This window comes from Zea mays, chromosome 5 (genome assembly GCF_902167145.1).
Source record: "Zea mays cultivar B73 chromosome 5, Zm-B73-REFERENCE-NAM-5.0, whole genome shotgun sequence".
In the NCBI taxonomy this organism is placed as follows: Eukaryota; Viridiplantae; Streptophyta; class Magnoliopsida; order Poales; family Poaceae; genus Zea; species Zea mays.
In genome coordinates, this window is record NC_050100.1 from 137,223,490 (window position 1) to 137,251,121 (window position 27,632).

The 27,632-nt window shown below is 48.0% G+C and overlaps 3 protein-coding genes across 3 annotated transcripts in view; 1 reads left to right on the forward strand and 2 right to left on the reverse strand.

Moving 5' to 3' along the window:
• The window catches only part of LOC100281695 (uncharacterized), a 28,146-nt gene extending 3,987 nt beyond the window's left edge, over positions 1-24,159 (reverse strand). The window contains exons 1-13 of the mRNA NM_001368081.1: positions 23,929-24,159; positions 23,738-23,809; positions 23,183-23,245; positions 23,017-23,073; positions 22,834-22,901; positions 22,658-22,739; positions 22,497-22,552; positions 3,057-3,359; positions 2,646-2,732; positions 2,214-2,388; positions 1,940-2,061; positions 1,622-1,785; positions 1,155-1,409 (exon numbers count right to left, since the gene is read on the reverse strand). Of these exons, the coding sequence (NP_001355010.1) occupies positions 1,155-1,409; positions 1,622-1,785; positions 1,940-2,061; positions 2,214-2,388; positions 2,646-2,732; positions 3,057-3,359; positions 22,497-22,552; positions 22,658-22,739; positions 22,834-22,901; positions 23,017-23,073; positions 23,183-23,245; positions 23,738-23,809; positions 23,929-24,028 (1,604 nt within the window). The 5' untranslated portion in view covers positions 24,029-24,159. The remainder of the gene's footprint in view (positions 1-1,154; positions 1,410-1,621; positions 1,786-1,939; positions 2,062-2,213; positions 2,389-2,645; positions 2,733-3,056; positions 3,360-22,496; positions 22,553-22,657; positions 22,740-22,833; positions 22,902-23,016; positions 23,074-23,182; positions 23,246-23,737; positions 23,810-23,928) is intronic.
• Positions 4,302-13,095, forward strand: LOC111589344 (uncharacterized). The gene is made up of 2 exons (XM_023300183.2): positions 4,302-12,686; positions 13,007-13,095. Exons 1-2 carry the CDS (start codon positions 11,651-11,653, stop codon positions 13,048-13,050), a joined length of 1,080 nt encoding a protein of 359 aa, XP_023155951.1. The 5' UTR covers positions 4,302-11,650; the 3' UTR covers positions 13,051-13,095.
• A 1,391-nt stretch (positions 24,160-25,550) lies between the features above and the next one.
• Positions 25,551-26,791, reverse strand: LOC109939776 (uncharacterized). Its single transcript, XM_020538100.1, has 4 exons — positions 26,636-26,791; positions 26,252-26,559; positions 26,075-26,153; positions 25,551-25,867 (listed from the first exon to the last, which is right to left on the reverse strand). The coding sequence occupies exons 1-4, from the start codon at positions 26,772-26,774 to the stop codon at positions 25,551-25,553; spliced, it is 843 nt and encodes a 280-aa protein (XP_020393689.1). The 5' UTR covers positions 26,775-26,791.
• Positions 26,792-27,632: the final 841 nt, after the last annotated feature.

Genomic DNA, 27,632 nt, shown 5'->3' on the forward strand with positions numbered 1-27,632 from the left:
CAATCTACTGGCTTTGTTGATCATGTTCACCTTGATATTGTATGGAAACTCAACAAGTCCCTCTATGGTCTGAAACAAGCCCCTCACACTTGGTACAGACGCTTCACCACATATCTGCTCTCTCTTGATTTTGTCGAGGCCAAGTCGGACACATCTCAATTCATCTATCGACGTGTTAATGACACTGTATACCTGCTCCTCTGTGTTGATGACATCATGCTCACTACCTGCTCTTCGGCTCTCCTACACCGGATCACCGCCGCTCTTCAGCATTAGTTCGCCATGAAGGATTTGGGGCCCCTTCATCACTTTCAGGGAATTGTCGTTGAGCGTCGCTCCAAGGGCCTCTTCCTCCAGTAGTGGCAGTACATCCTGCCATCCTGGACATCCTCAAGCGGGCTAGCATGCTGAACTACAAACCCTGTGTGACCTCGGTGGACACGCAGGCCAAGCTCTCTAGAGATGGCGCTCCTGTCAGTGACCCCATTGCCTACCGTAGCCTCGCCGATGCAGCGATGCTTATCAGTATCTCACCTTCACCAGGCTCGACATCGCATATGTCGTTCAACAATCTTCGTGAGCCACACTTGGGTGTGGTCAAGTAGATCCTTCGGTATCTTTGGAGTACTATCAACTACGACCTCCACCTTCGACGCTCCACCCATGAGCTAATCATCTACACTGATGCCGACTGGGCCAGGTGCCTGGATACCCATCAGTCTACTTGTGTTTCTTGGGACCAAACTCATCTCTTGGTCCTCCAAGCGTCAAAGAGCCTGAACCAAACTCATTTTAACCAGGTGATGGTTGGTTCCCATCTAAAAAAGGAAGATAATTTGGACAAGTAATCTAGTACTGAATACATTCACAATGGTTCAAGCCCCAGAGTAGCACCTTCTACATTTTAACTAGGCCCTCAAGATTACCTGATACATTTTAACCGTACTCATCTCTTGGTTCAACCTATAATGATATAAATCAGAAGCCTGACACAGTTTAGTAAAAAATGTGGTATGACTTCACAAGGATAGTTTCATTAACTTTTTGTATGAGTTGCACTTCCTACGTAATTTTGTAAAATTAAATCCTTTTTCAAGATGAACATTTATAATGGTCATCATACAAATGTTAGGAAACAGAGCCAAAGCACTTACTGAAAAGGTCCCATTGGCATGCCAAAGCTGCTTATTACTCGATCAATTCTGAAAACATCAATACCAAGACTAACTAGAAGATGAGAAGCCTGTGTGTAAGGAAAAAATGTACGGTTGACTGCAAATCCTGTGCAGTTGCCGACCACAACAGGGACCTTCTTTATTATCTTCCCAACAGTGATGAGATCAAGGATAGCTTGTGGTGATGTCTTCTCCGTCCGGACAATTTCAAGCAAGGGCATAATATGAGCAGGGCTGAAAATAACATAGCATAATAGCATCAGCAATGTGTGGATATTAGAAATCTGTAGTTCAACTGAAATACTGCAGTACATTTTTGTATTTTAATAAATGTGTTAACCCATACTTCATAAGCATACTCGACTACTCGTACTCCAGAAGTTATTAGCTTTTGCACCGCTAGTATTTAAGATCTTCCACAAATCCAGTAATCAGAATTCACAAACCTGAAAAAGTGAGCCCCTATAATTCTATCTTGAGAATTTGTCTTCTCGCCAACAACATTCAAATCAATGGTGGATGTGTTTGTCGCAAGTATGCAATGTTTCGGACAGATTTTTTCAATGTCAGAAAATATCGATTGCTTCAAAGGAATCTTCTCAATAACAGCCTGCAAGAGAGGAATGTGTCACACCAACCTAACAAACAAATATTCTATGAACATGTACACATGAATTATGTAACTAAATACAGTTCTCATGAGATTCATGAACACAAAACGTAGTTCAATCGCAACAGATTCAAAAAAACATATGAACACTAACCTCAATAACCATATCAACATCCTTGAAATCTGAATAATCCAAAGCGCCCTTGAAAAGCGACATGGCCTTGTGCATCCTATCCTTTGTTAGTGAACCTTTTTTTATCAGGCCCTCAAGATTACCTGTTACAAAGGTTGTTAGATTTACCAGTAAGGTAACTTATAAATTTAACTTTAAAGACAATCCCAAAGCTCAAGCACATGGAGAACTCAAAAAGGCATAGATAAATTAGAACATTTTCTCAAGAAATGCAACAGCTGTATAAAGAGATTGCCTGCTATCATTTTCTCTCCCCTTTGCAGAAACTGAGGGTTCACTTCCTTGAGCACAACAGAAATATTGCTAACAAGAAGTGATGTAGCAATTCCAGAGCCCATCAGACCACCACCAATAACAGCAACTTTTCTAATTGGCCTTGGTTTCAGTTGAACATCAGTTACACCTGGCACCTATACAGAATCAGAAGCATAAATCACTGCAGCAATTCAGCTTCACTGAACTTGTCTTCATCTACAGGTTTTTTATTATTTTTTTCTAATTGAAGAAATCCAATCATGTTACTACAATACAAATGAACAAATTCTGCATAAACATTTCCAAATAATTAAAAGGAAAGGGTGATGCATATGAGGTTTGAAGGTATTCAAGGACTGGATGATGATTTGATGGTAAATCACAAAAGAAAGGTAAACTACACTAAGACAACCTTTGTCGTGGAACGTTGTGCAAAGAAAACATGGACAAGAGCCTTTGATGTTGGTGCTACCACCAGTTCCTTGAAAACCCTGGCTTCCTGCATTTATTGGTGTCTGTTAAGTAAACATGTAAATAGGCTGTAATTAAAAGCAGAAGAAACAGGAATGTACCATCCACTATTGTAAGGTGTTTACTATTTTTAGTCAAAGAGCATTGATCCCAGCACAAATGCCAAAATAAAAGCTAAGACAGCCTACACTCCATTGCAGGATTATTTCACACATATATAAGTGTTTTACATAGCCTATGGAAATTCTTGAGAAATAAGATGCCTAGCTAGTTGTATAACTAAGAGAAGTTGAAAATAGTAGATATTCTCGCCTCAATTCCCTATTTGAAAGAAGCAGGTACAGACACATACCTTCAAAACACCAGCTTGACCTCCATATAATATGCCTTCTTCCATTACATCAAGGCAGGCCTGGTGCTGTGGCATGTTTGGTGCAACCTTCATTGCTTGCTGTCTTGCTGCATTTAATACAGCACGAGCTTCAGATAGTGATCCAAGCCTATCTGTTCTGCCAAGAGATCTCATCCAAGGTTTACGGCAATTAGCAATTTCCAGAGCCCAAAGACGTGATGTCTTTATCAATTCATCAGGAGAGCAAAGGGCATCAATCAAACCACGTTCCTTCCCTTCCTTTGCCGCAATGAACTTACTTTGCTGTAGAAGTCATACCAGATGTCCAGTTCAGAAGACTGAAACGCCACATGCTAGATCATTACAATAATTAACTAAAAACATGGAACTTGTTCACAGACATGTCATTACAACCACAGTTCACAAAATAAGTAACTCGATGCCTATTGATTGGCTTCTCTTGAATTAAATGAAGGCTATGATAGAAATAAATAGACTCATTAAAGATTTAAGCAAAGATTCATATTTATGATCTCTCTATGTTTCCAAAATGTGTTCATCAATTGATATCAGAGTAAGCAGCCAAATATAAATTCAATATGCCAAAATTTTCTAAAGCAGCGAGACATGGCTTCACTATTTGGCATCGACAATTTGAAATCAACTAGTTTCAGGTATGGAAAATTATCAACATTTGACCCAAAAAGTCACATGATTATATGATCAGAAACAAGCAAATATCACAGGGTACGTTGTAATGAAGGGGTACTATTATATATTCTTCTGGAACAAGCATATGATTATGCACAAGAACCCACTAAATATCCCTGCCAACACTTGAGGAAAGTCATACCCCCGCTATTGCAAAGACGCCTTCAAGGATCCCAAACACAGAAGACTAACTACGGGACCCACCATAACGAAACCATTGCTCCCAAGGCCCGACACCGGGTGACATGTTTACAAAAATATTCTAATGAAATGACCATTCAAAAATACAGAGGACCCCATGGCCCTCCAAGCCCTAGGGCGCTCTGAGGCCCGGGACCCTTAATGCCCCAGGACCTCCAAAGCTCCAAGGGTAAATTATCCAAAGTTTTTTTTAGAAAATGCAAGCGAACTGCGCCTCAATATATTAAGAAGAAGAAAGAAATACAGGTCAAAGAGACATGATACAAGGTACAAGGTCTCCTTAGGGAGGCCAAAAACACAGAAAACTGAAAAGATCCATCAAACTCACCCAGCAACACCCTAGTCTTCAGGAAGGAGGGCAGCAAGGTATGAAAGACCTTTAGCTCCAGCCATTTCCCAAGACTGCCTCTCCTCCCTAGCTAACCTAAGGGGCAAATGCAAACTAGGAGTACAACCATCAAAAACACAACTATTTCTAAGTTTCCGAATTGTCCATGCCCCCAAGGCAGCAAGTGAGTTGAGACCTTTTCCAGGAAGACTAGTGACCATTCCTGATATTTGCTCCCACCAAATCATGAAAGATGAAAGCCCTAGCTGAGGAGCCAGCCTTTGAAAACCAAAAGGTTTAAGGTAGTTAAACCAGAACACTCTTGTGAACACACAAGAGACAAGTGGATATGGTCAATAGTTTCAGCTTACTGATCACATAAGAGACCTAGCTGGGTGATCCAAACCTCTCTTAGCAAGCCTGTCAGCAGTCCAGCATCTCTTATTTGCCGCCAGCAAAAAGGAAAAACCGACACTTTGGAGGTGCCCAGGTTTTCCATACCAGATGGTAGTGACCAAAGGACGTTGATCCAACAAAAAGACCATCATAAGCCGACTTAGCCGAATAATTGTCATTTGCTGCAATATTGAATACATGCTTATCTTCCACTTCAGGCTGCAACACTATTTCTGATAGAATCTCCCGAAGGTTCAAGTATTCCACTATAACTCCAACAGACAAGGCACCCTTTATATCAGATATCTAGTTTCTGTTGGAAAGAGCCTCGAGGACAGTTCTCCTATTAGCAATCCTTTTGGGAATGATGGTGAATAACCTAAGCGCTAGATTGCACACATTCTGACCCAAGAGCCATTTATCTGTCCAGAACAGAGTGTGTGCTCCATTTCCCACTTCTGAGACCAAAACAGTGGAGATGAAAGATCCTGCCTTTTTAGGAACTTGTATAGGGAGGTTTGCCCAAGGCCTGCCTGGATCAATTTTATGTAGCCACAACCATCTCATACGGAGAACCCAGCATAATTCCTTCAAACTAGAAATTCCCAAACCTCCCAGATGGAGGGGTCTGCACAGCCTCCCCCAGGCAACCAGACAGTGTCCTCCCTTGACCTCCTTGCGATCTTGCCAAAGAAAACCCTTTCTAATCTTATCAACTGCCTCTAATGCCCAAGGAGGAAAATAAATGGCCAAGTACCCAAGGCACCTTATGCTGTAGGGAACTGCCCAAGGATTAATGCATCCAATTAAGAAACCGATTTCACTTTTGTGTTCCTGACATTTTATAAACAAAACTAGATCTCACTTGTTATATGAACTATTTTTATTTTTGCTTCTTTCTTACCCAGCCAACCAATCAAAATTTGCATTGGACCTAGCAGAACAAAGAAACGAAACTAATCAAACAAGTCTGGTCCATTGCATACATTCCCAACTCAGCTTGGCTCCAAATTTCATACAGGCTCAGTTGGGCCACCTAAACCAATCATGATCTATAAGTTTGAGGGCAATGCGGGGCAAGGTTTGGGGTAGCCGACTCAATCCTTCCAAAGCACTAAAAGGCAGATAGAGGTTAGGGCTTCAACCCACCCTTGATTTACCACTTGTACAGCGGGCCCCTCGTGCCCTGGGGCGATAAGAAGGCTAGAGTGCTCGGAGCAGTCCGTCCCTCGAGCACTAACAACACTTATACTCTCGGAGCCTTCTGTTAGCCCCGGGGTCCCTAAAAGTCCCCAATCTCATATCGCGAAATCGGTCAGGCCCATACCCTTCAGGGCTTGAAGCCCCATGAGAGCAAGGGACTTGACACGGCCAAGTACAATCTTGTCGTGAAGACCAAAAGATGTGACTGAGCCCACTAAGAATGGTATGACCCCAAACAAGGGGCCCCACATCTAAAGGCATACAGACTGCTCCTTAGTGTTAGCTTAATGGATAAGACTTAGGTACAACACACTAAATGTGTGATGGATGACATTATAGACCTAATAAGCGTGTTGATGCCATGACTTAGGCTTCAGGGTACTCAAAGCCACTATATGGTACATGTATTGATCATGTTGCTACATGTGTGCATGCCTTGTATACCATGAAATATAATGAAGTACAAAAGGCTACACCGGCTACCAACCACAATGTACTGAACGGCATGGGCCTCGTTGCCCGTAGATGCGACATATCATCCCTACCCCTCGACGAGTATGGCAACCGCCTAGAAAAGGATACATCTGGCATTATGCCACAAGTAGGGGGGGTGGGCCCTGGTACGACTCCAAGAAAAGGATAAGAATGGAGTAATTTGGTGTTAGGCAATGGAATCTGATATTCATGTAACATCTCCTCCCTTACACTATAAAAGAGAGGGATTCAGATCGATCCTAAGTCAGGCTCTTGAAAACAGGCAATGGATAGCACATATCAAACCCCCCCCCCCTTTCCTTGATTGGAATTCAACATTTTCTTCTCTTATGGGATACTTTAGGGGAGGTGCAGCTTTCTCAGGAGGAAGACCGCCATGTTTGGAGGCACGAGGCATCAGGGTTGTTCTCTTCTAAATCCTGCTACAAAGTCCTTCTCTTCGGTTCTACTGTTTTTGAGCCTTGGAAGAGATTATGGAAGACCTGGGCTCCTCCTAAATGCAAGTTCTTCCTTTGGTTGGCAATAAGGAACAAATGTTGGACAGCCGACAGATTACAGTTGAGGGGAATGCCACACCCAGATGTTTGCCCAATGTGTGATCAAGCCCAAGAGACAATTCAGCACCTCCTTACTGCGTGCATTTTTGCCCGACAATTTTGGCACACAATTCTTGCTGCTATTGGCTTGGGGCACCTCACTCCGACAACTGATGAGGAGAATTTTGCAAACTGGTGGGGAAAGGCAAGCCTTAGGGTTGTCAAGACCAGAAAAAAGGGGCTTAACTCTCTGATCATCCTGGGGCTTGGTGTCTATGGCTTCAGAGAAACAGAGCAGTGTTCCATGGGGAGTCTCCTTCATTACCCAGGATTTTTAGGTGTTTCTCGGATGAGTACGCTTGCTGGGTAATAGCAGGAGCTAAGGAGTTTGGGAGCTTGGGCTTAGTTGCTGCCCTGGGCGAGGTCGGGTCAAGTTTCAGCACCAATCTGTAATAACCTTCGGGTTTATGAGGGTTTTTGGGAGAGTTGCTCAACAACATCTCCTCTATTGTAATGTTTTCTTTTCCTCTAATATATAAGATGCGCAGTTCTCTTGCGCGTTCTATAAAAAAAAGATCGATCCTAAGTCAATAAAAGTTCCTCTACAAGTGGCAGGCATAAAAGGGGGTTAGGATCAGTAGGCTAGAACTACCACAACTAAGAGGTGAGAGGGAGCTAGAAGGTCTTGATTTCCACTGGTGTTTGAGCTTATAATCTTTTTATCCTTTGTGTTCATCAATCGGTGAGTACCAAGAGGACATGGGGTATTACGCTACTATAGTCAGAACCTCTTTAACTGACCACGTGTTAGCTCACTCGTGCCCAGGATCAACACAACCATCGACTTGTGTCGTGCTCCCCCCTAATTCTTTCTCTTTCTGATACCCAACCTAGGTACCCTGGTGTTGTTGCGTAACAACATTTGGCGTGCTAGGTAGGGAGCGATGTTTTTCCTTTCGAGTCTGTCGTGTTTTTTGTGTAGCACGACCATAGTAACCCAGCACATTCACTAGTTCGAGCAGTTGTATCTGACATTTGCTCCAGCCTCTAGCAACTCGTACCGTGAGCCATACCGGAAGAGGTGTCGAAATCTCACACTGTCCTCACCATTCCGCCCACCAAATGTGCCTCGGTGGGTCTACATAGTGTTGCCCCCTAGGGCAGGCCTCGGCTCGCGTCTCGGCTAGGGTGCACAGTGCCTTGGGGCGCTATGTCGCATGCCCTCACGACCGTGGAGGAGAGTGACCGCTCTACACATGTCACTCACCCAACCTTGCGTCGCAACCAAGGGGAAGCAACCTCCAAGCATGGCTCCTCCCTGCATTGGTCAACTCAACGGGCTCATCGATGCCTTGACTTTGGTGTCAATGATGTCTTCAGAGCCCTCTTGACGCCATGGAGGCTCCTCCGCAACCCATCAGCCCCGGATGCCAATGAAGCAGTTGTTGTGCAGTGGCGACAAGACGCCGCTAGGTTCATAACTGCAGTCAAGGTCAACCAAGAGAAGGTTGTAACAAACTGGAGTGTGCCTTCTACGTGCTCCCGGGCCCCAATCGTGGTCTCTGTGGCTCTGGTCGCCGTCTTGACATCAGCATCGAGCACCATGCCAACCACAGGAACAGCGCCACGAAGCATAGGGCATGCCCTAGGGTCTACACAATGAAGGCATGGACACCCAACCATAGTTCCTTGCCCCTTGTTGTGCCCCCTGCGTGCACGCACGTTGGCCACAGGAATCACTCGTTCGGGGCCAGGTGCATGGCCCTCGCCCCCACGCTTCGCTAGGTGGCTTAGCAGAAAAAAATGCACCCCTATATCCTAGAGAAGTACAATGGGATGATCAATCTCACCGAGTTCCTTCAGATCTATGCCACTACTTTTCTCGACATCAGGGGCGACAAAAAGGTTATGGCGAATTATTTCTATGTGGCTCTAACTAGCTCGGCTCAATCATGGCTCATAAACCTCTCCAAGGCCTCCATATGGTGTTGTGAAGAGCTCTATCGACAGTTCATGTCCAACTTTGAGGGAACCTACTCCCAGCCTAGCGCAATCTAACCTCCACACCAACAACCTGGTGAGTCCATCCTCACCTTTGTGCAGCGTTTTTGCGTCCGAAACACCAATCCCGGCATCTCGGTCGCCTCTGTCATTGTTGCCTTCCGACAGGGCATACGTGACGAGAAGATGCTCGAGAAGCTAGCCACCCGCAATATCTAGGGCGTCAAAGAGTTGCTCTCTCTGGCAGACAAGTGTGCACGAACCGCTATGGGTAAAGCGTGGCACGCTCCCCGTGACACGCAGTCAGGACTGCAGGGGTCAAAAACCTCCCAAACCAAGCCCCGAAAGAAGGGCAAGGTATTAGGGTCCCCCAAGTTTGTGCTACCACAGAGGGCAACAACGACCCAACCTCCCGGGCAAAGACTATCCCCACCTGACACAGATCTACCACTCATGACCTAGCTGAGTGTAGGACAGTCAAGGATCTAGTCGAGCATTTCCAACTCTATGACCAAAAATGCCCCAATCAAAGGCGCCTGAAGCAACGACGCCCCCAAACTGCAGCAACAAAAGCAGGCTTGGGACCCAAAAGAAAAGGAAAGGCCAGAAGCCCAAGATTGCTTGGACCACATCCTCTGAGGAGAATGACATTGACATGGAATTTCAAGACCCAAAGCGGATGGTGGATGTCATCCAAGGAGCCATCGAGAAGTTGATTTCCCAGCGAGACCTGCAGCTCATGCAACAAGACATGCACATTGTTGTCCCACAGCACCACTCCATCAGGCCGCTCAAGTGGGCCAATAACCTGATCTTCTTCGATTTCTCTGACTGCCCAATAACATGGCAAGCACAAGAATTCTTCCTCTTGTCGTCTACCCCACCATCAACGACATCAAGCTTAGGCATGTCCTGGTTGATGATGGGGCTGGCCTCAACGTCTTGTGATGTATGCCTCAACAAGATGCACATCACGCAAGCAGAACCCACCAAAACACGCCCATTCTTCACCTTAGACACCTCGGGGTGATAAGAAGGCTATGAGTGCTCGAGGTAATTCTTCCCTCGAGCACTAACATCACATAGACACTTAAGGCCCTCTACCGGTCGTGAGGTCCCTAAGAGTCTTCGAACTCATGTCGTGAGAGCGGCCAAGCTCCAGACATTTGGGACCTAGAGCCCCATGGGAGTAAAGAACTTGGCACAACTAAGTATAATCATGTCACAAAAACAGAAGGATGTGACTAGACCCACCAAGGATGGTACAGCCCTAGGAAAGGGGTCCCATATCTAAAGGCCTGCACGCTACTCCTTAGTGTTAGCTTCATGAATAGGACTAAGGTACAACAAATTAAATGTGTGATGGGCAACATTACAGGTCTGACGAGCATGTTGTTGACACGAATTAGGTTGCAGGGTACTTAAAACTACTATACAGTATGTGCACTGATCCTATAGCCACACGTGCACACGCGTGGTGTACCATAAAATATAATTGTACAAAAGGCTACATCTACTACCAACTACATTGTACTGAACAGCACAGACCCTGATGTTCGTAGATGTGACGTATCATACCTGCCCCTGTGGCAGGTATGGCTACCGCCTGGAAAAGGATATCTCTAACACTGGTAGTCTAGGAAAGGATACCTCTAACACTGCGACACTATGCCATGAACAGGGAATTGGCCCTAGTACAACTTCACGGACAGGATAAGAACAGAGTAGTTGGGTTTTAGCCAGTGAGATCTGAGGTTCATGTTATATCTCTCCTCCCTTGCACTATAAAAAGGAGTGGTTGAGTAACGTTTTAAGGCGTCCATTCGATTGGATTCAGACTGATTCCAAGCCAATAGAATTTCCTCTACAAAGGGCAAGCATAAAGGGGGGTTAGGATCAGTAGGCTAGAACTCCCACAACCAAGAGATGAGAGGGAGCTAGGTCTTGATGCTCACTGGTGTTCAAGCTCGTAATATTTTCCTTCTTTATGTTTATCAATCGATGAGTAGCAAAAGAACATAGGATATGTTGTTAGAATTAGAACATTTGTAATGGACTTTTGTGCATAATGCAGATATAAAGCGTGTGGGTGTGTGCTGGTGAGGCAACACACAGAAAAGTAAACATGGTATCGAGCTAGGGTTTGCCTCTCCGCCGCGCGCCGCCTCCCGTCCGCGACTGTGCTGGTGCTGGACGGCGCTGTTGTGCTGCCGCTCGCGCAGAGGCTCTTCGCTGCCACGCTTGGGTCTGCCTCCTGCTCCGTCCTCCTCCCTCTCTCGGTGCCTCTATGGCCGCCGCCAGCCACCATCGTCTCCTCCCTGGCGGCGTCCAAATCTGAAGGCCGGGCGAAGTCTGCAGGGAGGCCGAAGCTGAGCTCGAGGCTGCTATCCTGGGCCGCCTCTTCGTCTCCACGCTCGGCTGCGGCAGCCGCCAGCTCCGTACCCGGCACGCTGCAACCCAACAGCCCTGCGTGAGCACTCAGCTCCTGTCCATCGGCTGCCCCGAGCTCGTCTGGTGGACCCGGAGGGCGAGGACGTCAGGCGGGTTCTCCCTGGTGCAGCCCTGCAGTGTGCGTTCAGGTAGCGGTGGAAGAGGAAGTGCTGCTGCAGGGAGAGGGTGCTGCTGCTACGTCTAGTGGAGGTGGTGTTGCTGCAGAGGTTGAAGGTACTACTGATAGAGAGAAGGGAAGGAAGCCTGGTTCGTTTTAGTGTTTGTGGGCATTAATGATGATGAGTCCAGAGGAGACTGAAGCAAAAAGGTTGGAAGAAGAGGCTAAAAAAAGAGCAATGATTCGTGGTGACAAGGAAGAAGAGGATCCACTAATCACAAAAAGTGAGATGAGAAATGAGATGAGGAGTATGATTCAGGAACTCATGGGGTTAGGTATGATTGGCCCCAAGACTTTGCCTATATCATCTGAATTAAAATTGTTAGCATCCATGTCTTCGTCTGTGAGTAAGATGGTTGAAGCCATGCGCACTGCTGCACAAATTTGGAAGACCTTGAGCAATATGTATTCAAGAAAGGGGAATGTGATGATGATGATGGAGATCCAAAGTAAGGCAGATGCAGTGAAACAGACAGGGAGACCAGTGGAACAATATGCTGGTGAACTTCAGTATTTGTGGGGAGAACTAGATCACTACGCTCCTCTGCAAATGGTTTGTCCTCAGGATGCACAAGTTGTCCACAAGTGGGTAGAGGACAGGAGAGTGACTCACTTTCTAAAGAATCTGGATCCAGATTTTGAGAGCAGGAGAGCTGCCTTTTGTCACCAAGAGAGTCTTCCTACCATGGATGAGGTTGTGTCAGCAATGATTAATGAGGAAAGCAGGCTCCGGGTAATGACAGCTAATGATTCTGTGAAATCAGCCTACACTGCAACTGATGATAGAGACTGCTATAATTGTGGTGAGAAGGGACACTTGAGCTACAATTGTCCTCATCCTCGTGGCAGTGGTGAACGAGGTGGTGGAACTCGTGGAGCCACTCGTAGTACCTATGGAAGAGGTCGTGGTGGCTATGGAAGGGGGCGTGGTGGCCGTGCCAGGGGTAGAGGTCGTGGTGCCCCTCGTGTTAATGTTGTGGTCACTGAAGACACCCCCTCAATCACCCTGACTGGGGAACAAGCTAAGCGGTGGGAAGAATGGCATAAGGAAAAAGAATCTGAGTGCCCAACTAGCACTCCTCTTGGTTCTGTGGCAACTACATCCACCCAGCACTTCGGTAACTTTGCCAACTACGCCCATTCGGGCGCAGGTACTCAGGCACAAGCTCTTGCATCTTCATGTAGAAGTCATAGAGATTGGATAATAGATTCAGGAGCATCTAGACATGTCACAGGACTAATTGACTCTTTTAAAACATACTCTCATTCTATTCATCCTGAAACTGTCCAAATTGCTGATGGTACCTCCCAACTCATTCATGGTGTAGGGTCTATAGAGTGTACACCATCCATTAATCTATCATCAGTTTTGCATGTACCATCATTCCCAGTCAATCTCCTCTCTGTCAGCTCAATCATTGATCAGTTTAAGTGTCTAGCTATATTTGATGAACAATCATGTGTTTTTCAGGAGAAGAGAACTGGGAAGAGGATTGGGACTGGAGTCAGGCGTAATGGGCTATGGTTCATCAGTCAAGAGGAGCAAGCTTTGTCAGCAACAACTGAAGGAAATAAAAGGGAAATCATGCTGCTACATCGTCGATTAGGACATGTACCTTTTGAGAGCTTGAGTAAATTGTACCCTGAATCCTTTAAGGGAATGGAGAAAGGAACTCTTGTGTGTGATGCATGTGAGCTTGCCAAGCACACCAGATCTACTTACCCTAGTATTGGACTTCGTAGCAGTGATCCATTTATGTTAATACATTCTGATGTTTGGGGTCCTTGCTCAACTACATCTGTGAGTGGCTTTAAATGGTTTGTCAACTTCGATGTTTCAAGGATTTCTACAAACTGGTCACTAATCAATTTAATGCCAAGATTCAAATCCTTCGCACTGATAATGGAACTGAGTATGTGAACAATGAGTTTATCTCATTCATTTCAGATCAAGGGATTATTCATCAAACCACATGTCCTGGTACACCTTCTCAGAATGGTGTGGCCGAGAGAAAGAATCGACACCTGTTAGAAGTGGCAAGGTCTCTGATGTTTCAAATGAATGTGCCTAAGTATCTCTGGAGTGAGGCAGTGATGACAGCTGCATATCTGATCAATCGCATGCCATCTAGGGTACTGGGTATGAGATCACCTGCTGAACTCTTATGGGAACAACGTGAGTTTAAAGTCCCACCTAGAGTTTTTGGTTGTGTTTGCTTTGTGCATGACAATCGACCTTCAGTGGGTAAATTGGATCCTCAAGCCGTTAAGTGTGTATTTGTTGGTTATGCATCTACACAAAAGGGATACAAGTGTTGGGACCCTATTAGGAGAAGGTTATTTGTAAGTATGGATGTGACTTTCCGTGAATTTGAACCATACTATTCAAACAAGTGTGATCTTGATCACTTCTTTGATGAGTTCTCTTCAGTCAATGAAAGTGACTGTAGAGAGGGTGGAATTGACACTAAAGAAGGAGAGAATAGTACACAAGAAGAGGCAATTGTTGGGAGAATCCCATCTCTTGTGGATGAGACTAATGGTTCCAAGGAAAGGAATGAGGTTCATGATGACAATGAAGTTGTAATTGTTGGGACAATTCCATGTCCAAGAGACTACACAGGAGGGAATCAAGATAAAGAAGTAAGGATAGATGATATGAAGACTAATGAGAAACAAGTAATAGTGTATCAAAGAAGGCGGTATAAAAATCAGGGGGAGCAACTCATGCAGCCAGAGCCTCAATCACCTGCATCTCCAGTCCTAGATCTCTCCTCAGGTCTCTCTCCATCAAACTCCTCGCCCCTGCCTAAAATGGGTAATACTACTCCTTCTCCTGAACATGTTGATTTACCCCTTGCACAACGTAGGAATCATAGAATCAATGCTGGCAAACCTCCATCTCGCTTTGGCTTTGAGTATGATATAGCTAACTACATGTCATACTGTCATGTGTCGCCTGCATATAGAACCTTCATTGCATCCCTGCAGACTGTGTCCATCCCGAAAGATTGGAGATGTGCAAAACAGAATCCAAGGTGGAAGGAGGCTATGGAAGAAGAATTACATGCTCTCATAAGGAACAAAACATGGGAACTTGCTATGCTCCCAGAAGGGAAGAAGGCTGTGGGCTGTAAGTGGATCTTCACTGTAAAACAGACCCCTGAGGGAAAGATAGACAGGTACAAAGCAAGACTGGTCGCAAAAGGATACAGTCAAACATATGGGATTGACTATGATGAGACTTTTGCACCAGTGGCAAAGATGGGCACTGTTAGAACTTTGATCTCATGCGCAGTTAATTTTGGATGGCCCCTTTACCAACTAGATGTGAAAAATGCATTTCTTCATGGTGACCTACAGGAAGAGGTCTATATGGAAATTCCACCTGGGTTTGCGAATGGACAGACTGTTGGGAAGGTGTGCAAACTTAAGAAGTCACTCTATGGCCTGAAGCAGTCACCACGTGCATGGTTCGACAGGTTTAGACGTGTTGTGTGTGGTATGGGGTATTCCCAATGTAATGCTGACCATACAGTCTTCTTCAAGCACAAGGGTTCATCTATCACTATATTGGCTGTTTATGTTGATGATATTGTGATCACTGGAGATGATGTGGAAGAGATCAAGTGGTTGAAGGAGAAGCTAGGGAAAGCATTTGAGATAAAGGATCTGGGACTGCTTCGGTATTTCCTTGGAATTGAAATTGCTCGATCATCGAAGGGAATTGTTCTTTCCCAACGAAAGTATGTCCTCGACTTGTTGACAGAAACTGGAATGTTGGGGTGCCGTCCATGTTGCTCTCCTATTGATAAAAATCACCAGATCCATGCTGAGTTAGGGGATCCTGTCAGCAAAGAGACATATCTGATGGAATAAGTCATGTGTGGAGGACAGTCCGCAGTCCGCACAGCATCTCTGCTGCAGGACAGCAGCAACACAGCAGTTTTTGACTGCAAGGACTGCAGCAGACAGCAAGGACTGCGGCAGGCAGCACAGCAGCAGTCTTTTGACTGCGAGGACAGCCTGCAGGCATCTCCTTTTTTCAGTTTCAGCTTTTGGAGGACAGCAGCTTGCTGCAGTTTTTCCTTTTGACTAGAGTACAACAGCACCTAGTGGTTAGTGCAGTTTGTAGGACAGCATATTCGCAACTCTAGGAAGCATATGCTGCAGCCCCTTGGGCTATAAATATGTATCCCGACCCTTAGACGGGTATGGCATTGTGTAGTGTTTGAAGAAATAAACAGAAAATTGCCCCAACTCATAGTGTCATCCTCTGATGAGAGTTAGAGTCCCTCTACTTACAATTGGTATCAGAGGCAAACTATCCTGCAGCCTAAACATCTCGTGCTCATCTCCTTCCCGTGCCTCTCCCCACACTCAGTCGGTAGCAAGAGCTCCAACTGTTCCTTCCTCCCCTGCTCAGACGAGCAGCCTTTCGTCTGAGACAGCCTCTTCCACACGCAGCGACCCCTCACTAGCCCACCATGTCCCTACGCTCGGCCACTTCGAGTGCGCGGCGCCAGCAGGAGGCCGAGGTCGCCGCGGCACAAGAACGCGAGCGAGCAGCAGCAGCGGCTGCAGCGACAGCGGCGAGGGCAGCACGGTTGGCGGCGGCGGAACTGGCAGCGGCGAGAGCGGAAGTAGAAGCAGCGGAGGCGGCGGATGCTGCACGTGCGGCGGCAACAGAGCTCGAGATTCTGCGCGGCAGTAGAGCTGGCAGCTCTGCTTCTGTCGACGACAACACCGACGACGAGCTCAGGCTGGCGAGGGAAGCAGCGCGAGAGCAGGCGGCACAGTGGGCAGCCGCGCATCCCCATGGGGGCGCGCGTGGCGGCAGCCCGGATAGGCGCCGACACGCTGACGGCGCTCCAGGCGGGGGCGCACGCGGCGGCAGCCCAGACGGGCGTAGACGCGCCGGCGGTGCTCCCGGCGGCGGCGACCGAGTCGACGGAGATCGCGGCCTCTACAGGCGGCGCGGTTCTCCCTCCCCGGATCGGTACCATGGTCGTCGCATGGCCCAAGCCATTGTCAGGGACATCGGTCCCGGCGGTGGGTGGCCTACCCTCACCAAGACCAACTACGTCGAGTGGGCCGCGGTGATGAGGGTACGGCTCCAGGTTCGCCACATGTGGGAAGCAGTTCGTTACGACGACGTCGACTACCATGAGGATCGGCGGGCGCTGGATGCCCTCATTGCTGCAGTCCCGCCCGAGATGCAGTTTTCGCTTTCCCAGAAGCGGACTGCCAAGGAGGCCTGGGACGCCATCGCTGCGACCCGCATCGGCAGCGATCGTGCCCGCAAGACCACACTGCAGGCACTTCGCAAGGAGTGGGAGAACCTGGCCTTCAAGCCAGGTGAGGATGTTGATGACTTTGCTCTCCGCCTCAACACTCTGTTGCAGAAGATGGTGCAGTTCGGCGACGACACCTACGATGAGGAGAGAGCTGTTGAGAAGCTCTTCCGTTGCATCCCCGAGAAGTACAGGCAGATTGCTCGCTCGATCGAGTCTCTGCTAGACCTCTCCACGATGACGATCGAAGAGGCGATTGGTCGCCTCAAGGTGGTCGACGGCGACGAACCACAGGCTCTCTCTGGGCCTATCACTATCGGCGGGAAGCTACATCTCACTCGGGAGCAGTGGGAGGCCTGCCAGGGTGACAAGAAGCAGGGGGAGTCCTCCTCAACACGAGGCCGCAAACGCGGCAAGCCGCGCAAGGCGCGTGGAGGCGCCCAGGCCGGGGCGCGAGGACATGCTGAGGGTGGTGCACGTGGAGGTGCCCAAGGCGGCGCCGTCGGCAACAAGAAGCCGGCACGAGACGACGGCTGCCACAACTGCGGCAAGCTTGGCCACTGGGCCAGGGATTGTCGGCAGCCACGACGTGGCCAGGCCAACGTCGCACAGGCGGAGGCGGAGGAGGAGGCCCTGCTCCTGGCACATGCAAGCATCGAGCCATCTCCAGCGGCACCGGCCGCAGCGGCACTCCTCCACCTTGATGAGTCGAAAGCACGCGCTTTCCTCGGCGACGGCTCCAACAAGGACATGATCGAAGGATGGTGCCTCGACACCGGCGCCACTCATCACATGACCGGCCGACGGGAGTTCTTCACCGAGCTTGACTCTAGCGTCCGAGGCTCCGTCAAGTTTGGGGACGCCTCCGGCGTAGAGATCAAGGGCGCCGGCTCAGTCGTCTTCACCGCCGCGTCTGGTGAGCACAGGCTGCTCACCGGAGTCTACTACATCCCCGCGTTGAGGAACTCTATCATCAGCTTGGGACAGCTGGATGAGAACGGTTCGCGCGTGGAGGTCGAGCACGGAGTCATGAGGATCTGGGATCCCTCTCGTCGCCTTCTTGCCAAGGTACGCAGGAGTGCAAATCGGCTTTACATCCTTAATGTGAAGGTGGCACAACCTTGCTGCCTTGCTGCTCGTCGAGACGACGGGGCATGGCAGTGGCACGAGCGCTTCGGGCACCTTAACTTCGAAGCCCTGAAACGGCTCAGCGCCAAGGAGATGGTACGAGGCCTGCCGTGCCTTGACCATGTGGAGCAATTCTGCGATGTCTGCGTGTTGACAAAGCAGAGACGACTCCCCTTTCCCCAGCAGTCGAGCTTCCGAGCCAAGGAGAGGCTCGAGCTCGTGCATGGGGACTTGTGTGGCCCGGTGACACCAGCCACACCAGGAGGACGACGCTACTTCTTGCTGCTCGTCGACGATCTCTCCCGCTACATGTGGGTGATGATCCTTGGCAGCAAGGGAGAGGCTGCGAACGCCATCAGGCGTGTGCAGGTCGCTGCGGAGGCGGAGTGCGGCCGCAAGCTGCGCGTGCTGCGCACCGACAACGGCGGCGAATTCACGGCGGCTGAGTTCGCATCGTACTGCGCGGATGAGGGCGTTCAGCGTCACTACTCCGCGCCGTATAGCCCGCAGCAGAACGGCGTCGTCGAGCGGCGCAACCAGACGGTTGTGGGGATGGCTCGGGCTCTCCTCAAGCAGAGAGGAATGCCAGCTGTCTTCTGGGGAGAGGCGGTGGTGACAGCGGTTTACATCCTCAACCGCTCGCCCACCAAGGCTCTCAACGGGATGACACCGTACGAGGCTTGGCATGGGCGCAAGCCGGCGGTCTCTCACCTACGAGTCTTCGGCTGCCTCGCGTTCACCAAGGAGCTTGGCCACATCAGCAAGCTCGACGATAGGAGCACCTCGGGGGTGTTCATTGGCTACGCGGAGGGCTCGAAGGCCTACCGCATCCTTGACCCAAGAACACAGCGTGTGCGCACGGCGCGCGACGTAGTGTTCGACGAAGGGCGAGGATGGGCGTGGGACAAGGCGGTGGACGACGGCACGACTCCGACGTACGACTTCACCATCGAGTACGTCCACTTTAAGGGAGCTGGGGGAGTAGGCAACTCTTCTCCGAGCAGGTCTACCCTAGCCCCCAAGTCTCCACCGACTCCAGCGCCACACTCTCCAGCTTCTGCTACAACGAGCCCTTCACCACCACGCACTCCAGCCACGACTCCGGCTACAGCGAGCTCTTCGCCACCACGTACTCCAGCACCGACGGTACCCTCTCCGGGAACGTCCTCTCCGACACCAGCTCGTGTCGAGCACGACCCAGTGGAGCTCGTGACCCCTCTGTCCCGCGACGAGGAGCGCGTCGACGCGTGCTACGACGGCGAGCCGTTGCGGTATCGAAGGGTGGAGGGCCTTCTCATCGACCCATCGGTGCCAGGCCCTGCATCTCGCATTCTGGCAGGAGAGTTGCATCTTGCATGCGACGATGGTGAGCCTCGGTCTTTCGCGGAGGCCGAGCAACATGCGGCTTGGCGTGCCGCGATGCAGTCGGAGATGGACGCGGTTGAGACGAACCGCACTTGGGAGCTCGCTGATCTCCCTCATGGTCATCGCGCGATCACCCTTAAGTGGGTGTTCAAACTGAAGAGGGATGAAGCCGGCGCCATCGTCAAGCATAAGGCTCGCTTGGTGGCACGCGGTTTCTTACAGCAGGAGGGGATCGACTTCGACGATGCCTTCGCCCCTGTAGCACGGATGGAATCCGTGCGACTCCTCCTTGCGCTGGCAGCCCTGGAGGGCTGGCATGTTCATCACATGGATGTCAAGTCGGCGTTTCTTAACGGCGACTTAAAGGAGGAGGTCTATGTACACCAGCCGCCAGGTTTTGCGATCCCTGGCAAGGAGGGCAAGGTGTTGCGCCTGCGCAAGGCTCTCTACGGCTTGCGACAGGCACCAAGGGCGTGGAATGCCAAGCTGGATTCCACGCTCAAGAGGATGGGCTTCATGCCAAGCCCGCACGAGGCGGCCATCTATCGGCGGGGCAATGGAGATAATGCCCTGCTGGTGGGTGTCTACGTCGACGACTTGGTGATCACCGGCGCCAAGGATGCAGAGGTGGCAGCGTTCAAGGAAGAGATGAAGGCCACTTTCCAAATGAGTGACCTGGGGCATCTCTCCTTCTACCTGGGGATTGAGGTGCACCAGGGAGACTCCGGGATCACACTTCGCCAGACCGCCTATGCCAGGCGCATTGTTGAGCTGGCTGGGCTCACCGACTGCAACCCAGCTCTCACTCCGATGGAGGAGAGGCTGAAGCTGAGTCGCGACAGCACGATGGAGGAGGTGGATGCTACTCAGTACCGGCGTCTTGTGGGGAGCCTTCGCTACCTCGTCCACACACGACCTGACTTGGCATACTCCGTCGGCTACGTTAGTCGGTTCTTGCAACGATCGACGACGGAGCATGAGCAGGCTGTGAAGAGGATCATCCGCTATGTTGCGGGGACTCTCGACCACGGTCTCTACTACCCGAGGTGCCCTGGGGAGGCACACCTTGTCGGGTACAGCGACAGCGACCACGCCGGCGACATCGACACTAGCAAGAGCACAAGCGAGATCCTCTTCTTCCTCGGCAAGTGCCTCATTAGCTGGCAATCGGTCAAGCAGCAGGTGGTGGCCATGTCCAGCTGCGAGGCCGAGTACATAGCGGCGTCCACTGCTTCGACTCAGGCGCTCTGGCTGGCTCGACTGCTCGGTGATCTCCTCAGGAGAGACACTGGAGCGGTGGAACTCAGGGTGGACAGCCAGTCCGCTCTAGCATTGGCCAAGAACCCCGTGTTCCATGAACGGAGCAAGCACATCCGGCTGAGATACCACTTCATCCGAGACTGCTTGGCAGAAGGGAGCATCAAGGCGCGCTACATCAACACCAAGGATCAGCTTGCAGACCTGCTCACCAAGCCCCTTGGGAAGATTAAGTTTGTTGAGCTTTGCTCCAGGTCCGGAATGGCTCAACTTTCCCACAAGGCGACACACAAGACTTAGGGGGAGAATGATGGAATAAGTCATGTGTGGAGGACAGTCCGCAGTCCGCACAGCATCTCTGCTGCAGGACAGCAGCAACACAGCAGTTTTTGACTGCAAGGACTGCAGCAGACAGCAAGGACTGCGGCAGGCAGCACAGCAGCAGTCTTTTGACTGCGAGGACAGCCTGCAGGCATCTCCTTTTTTCAGTTTCAGCTTTTGGAGGACAGCAGCTTGCTGCAGTTTTTCCTTTTGACTAGAGTACAACAGCACCTAGTGGTTAGTGCAGTTTGTAGGACAGCATATTCGCAACTCTAGGAAGCATATGCTGCAGCCCCTTGGGCTATAAATATGTATCCCGACCCTTAGACGGGTATGGCATTGTGTAGTGTTTGAAGAAATAAACAGAAAATTGCCCCAACTCATAGTGTCATCCTCTGATGAGAGTTAGAGTCCCTCTACTTACAATATCAAAGATTGGTTGGGCGATTGATCTATTTGTGCCACACAAGACCTGATATATGCTATGCAGTAAGTGTGGTGAGCAGGTATATGCATGATCCTAGGACAGGACATATGGATGTTGTTTATCGCATCTTGAGATACTTGAAGGGAACACCTGGGAGAGGATTGTGGTTTAAAAGGAACAAACACATGAACTTGGAAGGGTTTTGTGATGCCGATTGGGCAAGTAGTAGAGATGACCGAAGATCTACATCTAGATATTGTGTGTTTGTTGGAGGTAATCTTGTCTCATGGCGAAGCAAGAAGCAAGCAGTGGTGGCTAGGTCAACTGCAGAAGCTGAATATAGGGCAATGGCATTAAGCATATGTGAGATGATGTGGCTGAAGCGTCTATTAGAGGAGTTGAAAGTGTTGAGGAATGGAACTATGAGACTCCACTGTGATAATGTTGCTGCAATAAATATTGCAAACAATCCAGTTCAGTTTGAGCGCACGAAGCATGTGGAGATTGACAAATTCTTTATCAAGGAGAAGATAGATATTGGGGTATTAAGATTAGAGCACATCAAATCTTGTAATCAATTAGCTGATTGCCTCACGAAAGGTTTAGGCCCAAATGAGAACGAGTCAATATGTAACAAGATGGGCATGGTTGATATCTTTTGCCCATCTTGAGGGGGAGTGTTGTTAGAATTAGAACATTTGTAATGGACTTTTGTGCATAATGCAGATATAAAGCGTGTGGGTGTGTGCTGGTGAGGCAACACACAGAAAAGTAAACAGGATATTACGCATATTGCAGCCCAAACCTCTCTTAAGTGTCCGTGTGCTGGCTCCCACTGGTTTCAAGGATCAACATGACCACCTACCTGCTCCTTGCTCCCTCTTTCTCTTTCTAGTACCCTAGCGTTGTTACTCATTGACAATCCCCTTAAGCCTACCTCCCATCTGCCCAGTACTTTCATTGGCTAAGCTGTTACTGGTTGTTTCATCCCTTCCCTACCCTAGACACCATCCATACAGTTCAATAGCTTATAGTCACAACCTAAAATAATATACTGAAATCAAGATTGATTTCATGGGGGAAAAGCTGTAGAGTTTAGTTAATGGGTTTTTACCAATTTAAAAGGAAGAATTCACTTATACAAGAAACAGATGAACTCAATAGCTCACCAGCATCATTTCAATCGCTTTGGGTAGACCTACAAGCCTCGGCAAACGCTGAGTACCTAGATAATAAGTTAACACAGTTAGATCCAAGACATGATAGAGTCCAATACAAAGCAGGGTAACTGTAGAAATAGTTATCTGTTCAGGCATAGATATATCCATACCTCCAAATCCAGGGATGATGCCAAGGGTTAGCTCTGGCAATCCAAGTTGAGCTTCAGGAGTAGATATCCGAGCATGACAACCCTGATCATGTCATTTACAGATACAATGGATTTAGACTAGGTTTAGCAGCAAGCTTAACAATCAGCTCTGGCAACATCTGGCAGAAATTGCATACCATAGTCAACTCTAGGCCACCACCCAATGCAAGACCTTGAATGGCTGCAACAGAAGGTTTTTTTCCCTCTGCAAATAAATGGGTCCAGGAATTGTGATATTGGTAGAAACAAAAACATATGCAAAAAGATATGGCATGCCAAAAGATATAGTGACATACAAGTGATGTGGCAAAAAACATTACCTTCCATCATATTTGACACAAGCTCAACAGATACGTCCGGCATAAGTGATACATCCCCTGCATGCAACCAATATTGCACGTGTAAGTGAAGTAACGAGCAAACAGCTCATAAGCAGAAAGCCTGGCATAGAGCTAACAACAGCACAAGTGAAAGGCATTTCGTTACCAGTCTGGTGAACCTTTGTGAAAACGTTGATATCAAATCCTCCACAGAACTTGCCTCCAGCACCTAGGCAATTCAGAATCCAGGACAATGAAAAGAATCAGAAACAGAACAGCTCTTTCATATACCAGTATAGTGTACGGATTTGGCAGCACGACCACATTAGTTACCAATTAAACAAGAGAAAAAAAGGTGAAAATGTGTGTTATGTCGAATAACTTAAAAACGTGTCAGGGTACTTTCAGTTTACTAGTGTTATGTCGAAGTATCGGCCCTGTTTTCTTGCTTCCACCACTTGAGTTCCATCTCTGCCTACTTGAGCAAGATGGATTGGGGTGAGAAGAAATAGTAGAAAACTAGGAAAGCAATGTTTCCAGTTCCACAACTATCCATATCAAACGTGGATGGCACCAAACATTAAAAAAGGTGGTACAACTAATATCATTATCCCCTTGTACGGCGATATATATGTAGAGACACGATCCCGACTCCCCAATATACGGGACTACTGATAGAAGGCCAAATTAAATAGTGAAGAGGAGAGATGAGAGATCTGACCGGTGAGCACGATGGCCTTGACGTCGTCACGGCGCATGGCCTCCGCGTACTTGTCCTTGAGCCCGGCGATGACTGCACGTGAGGTTGGGGAGCACGACGGCATTAGGCCGCAAAAACGAAACTCCACCGAAAAGAAAATCACGGCATAATTGAACACCGAGGAAGAAGGGAGGCGTCGGTCGGCTGCTTACTGATGGGGTGGAGCGCGTTGACGGGCGGGTTGGCGATGGTTATGAGCGCGACGCCGTCGGCGCCCACCTCCATGGTGACCCGGATCGACCCCGCCGCCATGTGCACGGTCCGTGACGCGTAGGACACTCGGTGTCTGGATCACCGCTACTCCGCGAGAGAAAAAGGGAACAATGGAGGAAGTGTGGGAGAGTGGGAAAAGAGAGAGAGAACGGCGGGGATGGGAAGGGTACACGAAAGCTTCTACGGAACGACCACTCAGCTCGGGAGCGGGGGACAATTTATCAGTCCGCTCGGCGAGCCGGCGCCGGTGCGGTGGGTCGACTCGTGTGTGGGTGGGTGTGGCGTGGACCCACCGCCACGGGCTGTAGTCCGAGGCAACGATAAGGTCAGGTTTAGGGCCGGTTCGGCAGCATGAGATCAATTCTAGAGCCGTAACTGTTCCAGACCAGGATTTAGGTAGTGTTTGGTTGAAGAGCCAAATAGAATGGAATCATTCTGTCCCAGTTTTGTTGTTGTTTGGTTACAAAGTAACTAGAACGGAATGACTCCAATTAGGGAATATTCTCCTCAGATCCGGAATCATTCCGCTCCAAAAAAATCAATGGGACGGAGCCGCTCCGTTCCAATCCCACTCTCACAGTCACACTCCGTTCCGTTCACTCTGCAACCAAACAAAAAACAGAATCGCTCCGTTCCAGATTACCAAACACAGAACAGAGCGGCTCCATTCCTAGAATCAGGGATGGAACGGCTCCATTCTACTTGGCTCCTCAACCAAACACTACCTTAGTGAATCCGGGTCTTTCACTCTTTCCAGCCTAAGAAGTAATTTAACTGAAACGCTTCCAGCTTCAGCAATTTTGCCCTGTTCGGCAGCAACAGACATGGTTTCCAGCAGCAACAGATAAAAGTTGAAAGGTTGCTGTTCTAGCAAAGCAACATACTTTGCAACAACAGTAAAACAAAGCAACATACTTGTTCAAGTATACGAGCCAAATGGTTTTAAATGCACCAACAAAGCAACATGTTCAACATAAGCAACAGCTAAGCATCACCAACCAAATAGTTTTAAACAGCAAAGCAACAAACAAATTATAGTCTTGCCAACAAACGCAAAGAACAATCTTGATAGACTAACATTTTCAACAGCTAAGAGATAGAACAGATGTGCTAAGAAGAAACATCACTTTAGAACTAAGCATGTCAATTCAAAATAAGAAACCTCCAGATGTGCTAAGCATCACCGATTGATCACCCAAACCTGTCCAAACAAATGGAACAATTAGATTGGAAGATAAAGGCCCAAGTGAATATGGTTGAGTGGAAGGTAAAGACACAAATATCATACCTACTAAGCCATCCCATTTCTTAGCCAAATCAAAGCTGATTCTTGATCCGCTTCACATGCACATATGAAAGTCTCTCTATTCTCTTTGCTCTTGTTGAAGACTGAATATGCTTTTGCCTTCTCCAGTTTGGTCACTTCTTCCATTGCATTCAGAACTGATATGCACCTTTTGATGGAGAAATCTTCACTTTGAGTTGCCTCCTTTTCTCTTGTCTCCTTTTCTCTTGCTTCCTTTTCTCTTGCATCTTCATCTTCTACTTGCTTGCTCCTCATTTATATGTATTTGTTCATCATATTTTCTATGTTATCATTCTTTCCAGGCTTCTTTGGTTCCTTTTCTTGCTTGTTTCTTGACGCAGCAGGTCTTCGCTGTCCACTTTCTTCATCTCGTGACAGAGTATTAGCCCTTCCTTGAAGCATATCTTCATTCCTTTCAGTGAGTGCATCATCAACTTCATCATCTACATCATGAACAACATTCAGATCAAAGCCTTGTGGTCTATCTTCTGCATCCTGAAGTTGCTCATTCGGTTCTTCCTCTTGCGGTGCCTCAAGAGAAGTGCAATTCCAAGTCCCTTCAGCCAAGTGTCCTACACAATAACAAAGAAATATAAACTTAGCAAAAATATGTCTCTACCCAGAGCACGAGTCCCTTCAGCCAAGTCTCCTTTTAGTGCTGAAGTTACATTAAAAAAGCACTCGACTACTAACAAATTTTCATCTGCAGACATTGTACCCATAAGGATTATGATGTTTTGTAGAAAATCCAGTAAGCTTTATGATGTTTGGAAACTTACCATCATAAAGCTCTCCCAAAGCATCAAAGAGCGGGAAGGTTGCCTTGTTGTTGTTAAACTTCTTCATTTTAGGAAATGTCTGCACAATTAAAAAAACATTGATCAAATATGAGATTATCATTATAAGGTTATCCTACCTAACTAATTTGATAATTGAATTTCAAGAAATCAACTTACCACCATGAGATTCTCCCACAAAGCTGGTGGTCCTTCAACCATATTCCTTTTCTCATTCCAGGTGAACCCACTCTGTTGCTTTGCTGCTTTGAGCATCTTGTAGTCTCTCTTCAGCTGACCTTCTTTATCCTGAATTTGGGACTTTGTAAAGGAGACATACTTGTTCCTCACATGAAACTCCTTGACCATTCTATTCCACCCTTCGGAGTTCCAACCATTGTCACCTCTATATCCACTATCTTTAAATTCATGGAGAATGTCAACCAGAGACCTCTCAAGGTCTGGATTCCAATCCGCTCTTTGTTTCACTACTACATAAACAATGGTCACACATCAGTAATACAAAACTTATAAGAAAGCATGAAGAAACATTGAACACAATACCTCTTGGAGAACTTCCACTCTTTTTTGCCCCACTGCATTTAGGAGAAGTCTTCTTTTTAGTAGCACTTGTTGTAGGAATGAACCTACGCAACTTTGGGGAACCACCTATGTTGAACCTTGGGGAGCCTTTTCCAACCATAGCTTTTTAAAGAAAAAACTTATTACATTTTACAATACTACTAACTTAAAGTGTTGTTTTACATGTTACAATACTACTAATTAAATTATTACAACTTATTCAACCACGAAAATACTAATTTAGATGTTGTTGGTATTGAGCCCACATTTCTTGGGCGATGGTATCTCTTAAAGCATTGCCTTGTGTAGTGCCTGGGTCACTCATTTGATCACCACTTGGTAGAGCAACAAAGTTTGATGGATCAATATTATCCGGCTGATGATCTAACCAATCCTCATCACCATGAAGTGATCGGATTAGATTGTGGAAGATGGTAGCAGCTATAGGTATCTTTACTTGGTTTTCCAGTGTGTGGAACGTGGCAACTTTGAGAATGGGGAAGCGCTTTTAAGCACCCCCAAAGCCCCTTTCCACATGGTTCCTCAGAAGTGCGTGGCGATGGTTGAAGAGCTCCTTCGGGTTCTGTGGTCTTCGATGTTGAAAGTCACCTAAAGGGGGGTGAATAGGAAAATCTGAAATTTATAAAGTTTAAGCACAACTACAAGCCGGGATTAGCGTTAAAAACAAAGTCGAGTCCGAAAGAGAGGGCGAAAACAAATCACAAGCGAATAAGAGCGGATGACATGGTGATTTGTTTTACCGAGGTTCGGTTCTTGCAAACCTACTCCCCATTGAGGTGGTCACAAAGACCGGGTCTCTTTCAACTCTTTCCCTCTCTCAAACGGTCACTTAGATCGAGTGAGCTTCCTTCCTTGATTTCCCGGGTCACTTAGACCCCGCAAGGACCACCACACAATTGGTGTCTCTTGCTTCGCTTACAAGGCTTTGAGAGTAAGAATGAGAGAAAGAAGAAAGCCA

Bases quoted from the DNA above. Each gene is read 5' to 3' on its own strand.
- LOC109939776 (XM_020538100.1), bottom strand. From the start codon at position 26,774: ATGGTTGGAAAAGGCTCCCCAAGGTTCAACATAGGTGGTTCCCCAAAG. The intron at 26,560-26,635 runs GTATTGTGTTCA...TTTATGTAGTAG, and splicing joins GAGTGGAAGTTCTCCAAGAG to TGAAACAAAGAGCGGATTGG. The intron at 26,154-26,251 runs GTAAGTTGATTT...TTAATTGTGCAG, and splicing joins TGTGGGAGAATCTCATGGTG to ACATTTCCTAAAATGAAGAA.
- LOC111589344 (XM_023300183.2), top strand. From the start codon at position 11,651: ATGATGATGAGTCCAGAGGAGACTGAAGCAAAAAGGTTGGAAGAAGAG. The intron at 12,687-13,006 runs GTACTCAGGCAC...TGTGTTTTTCAG, and splicing joins CTACGCCCATTCGGGCGCAG to GAGAAGAGAACTGGGAAGAG.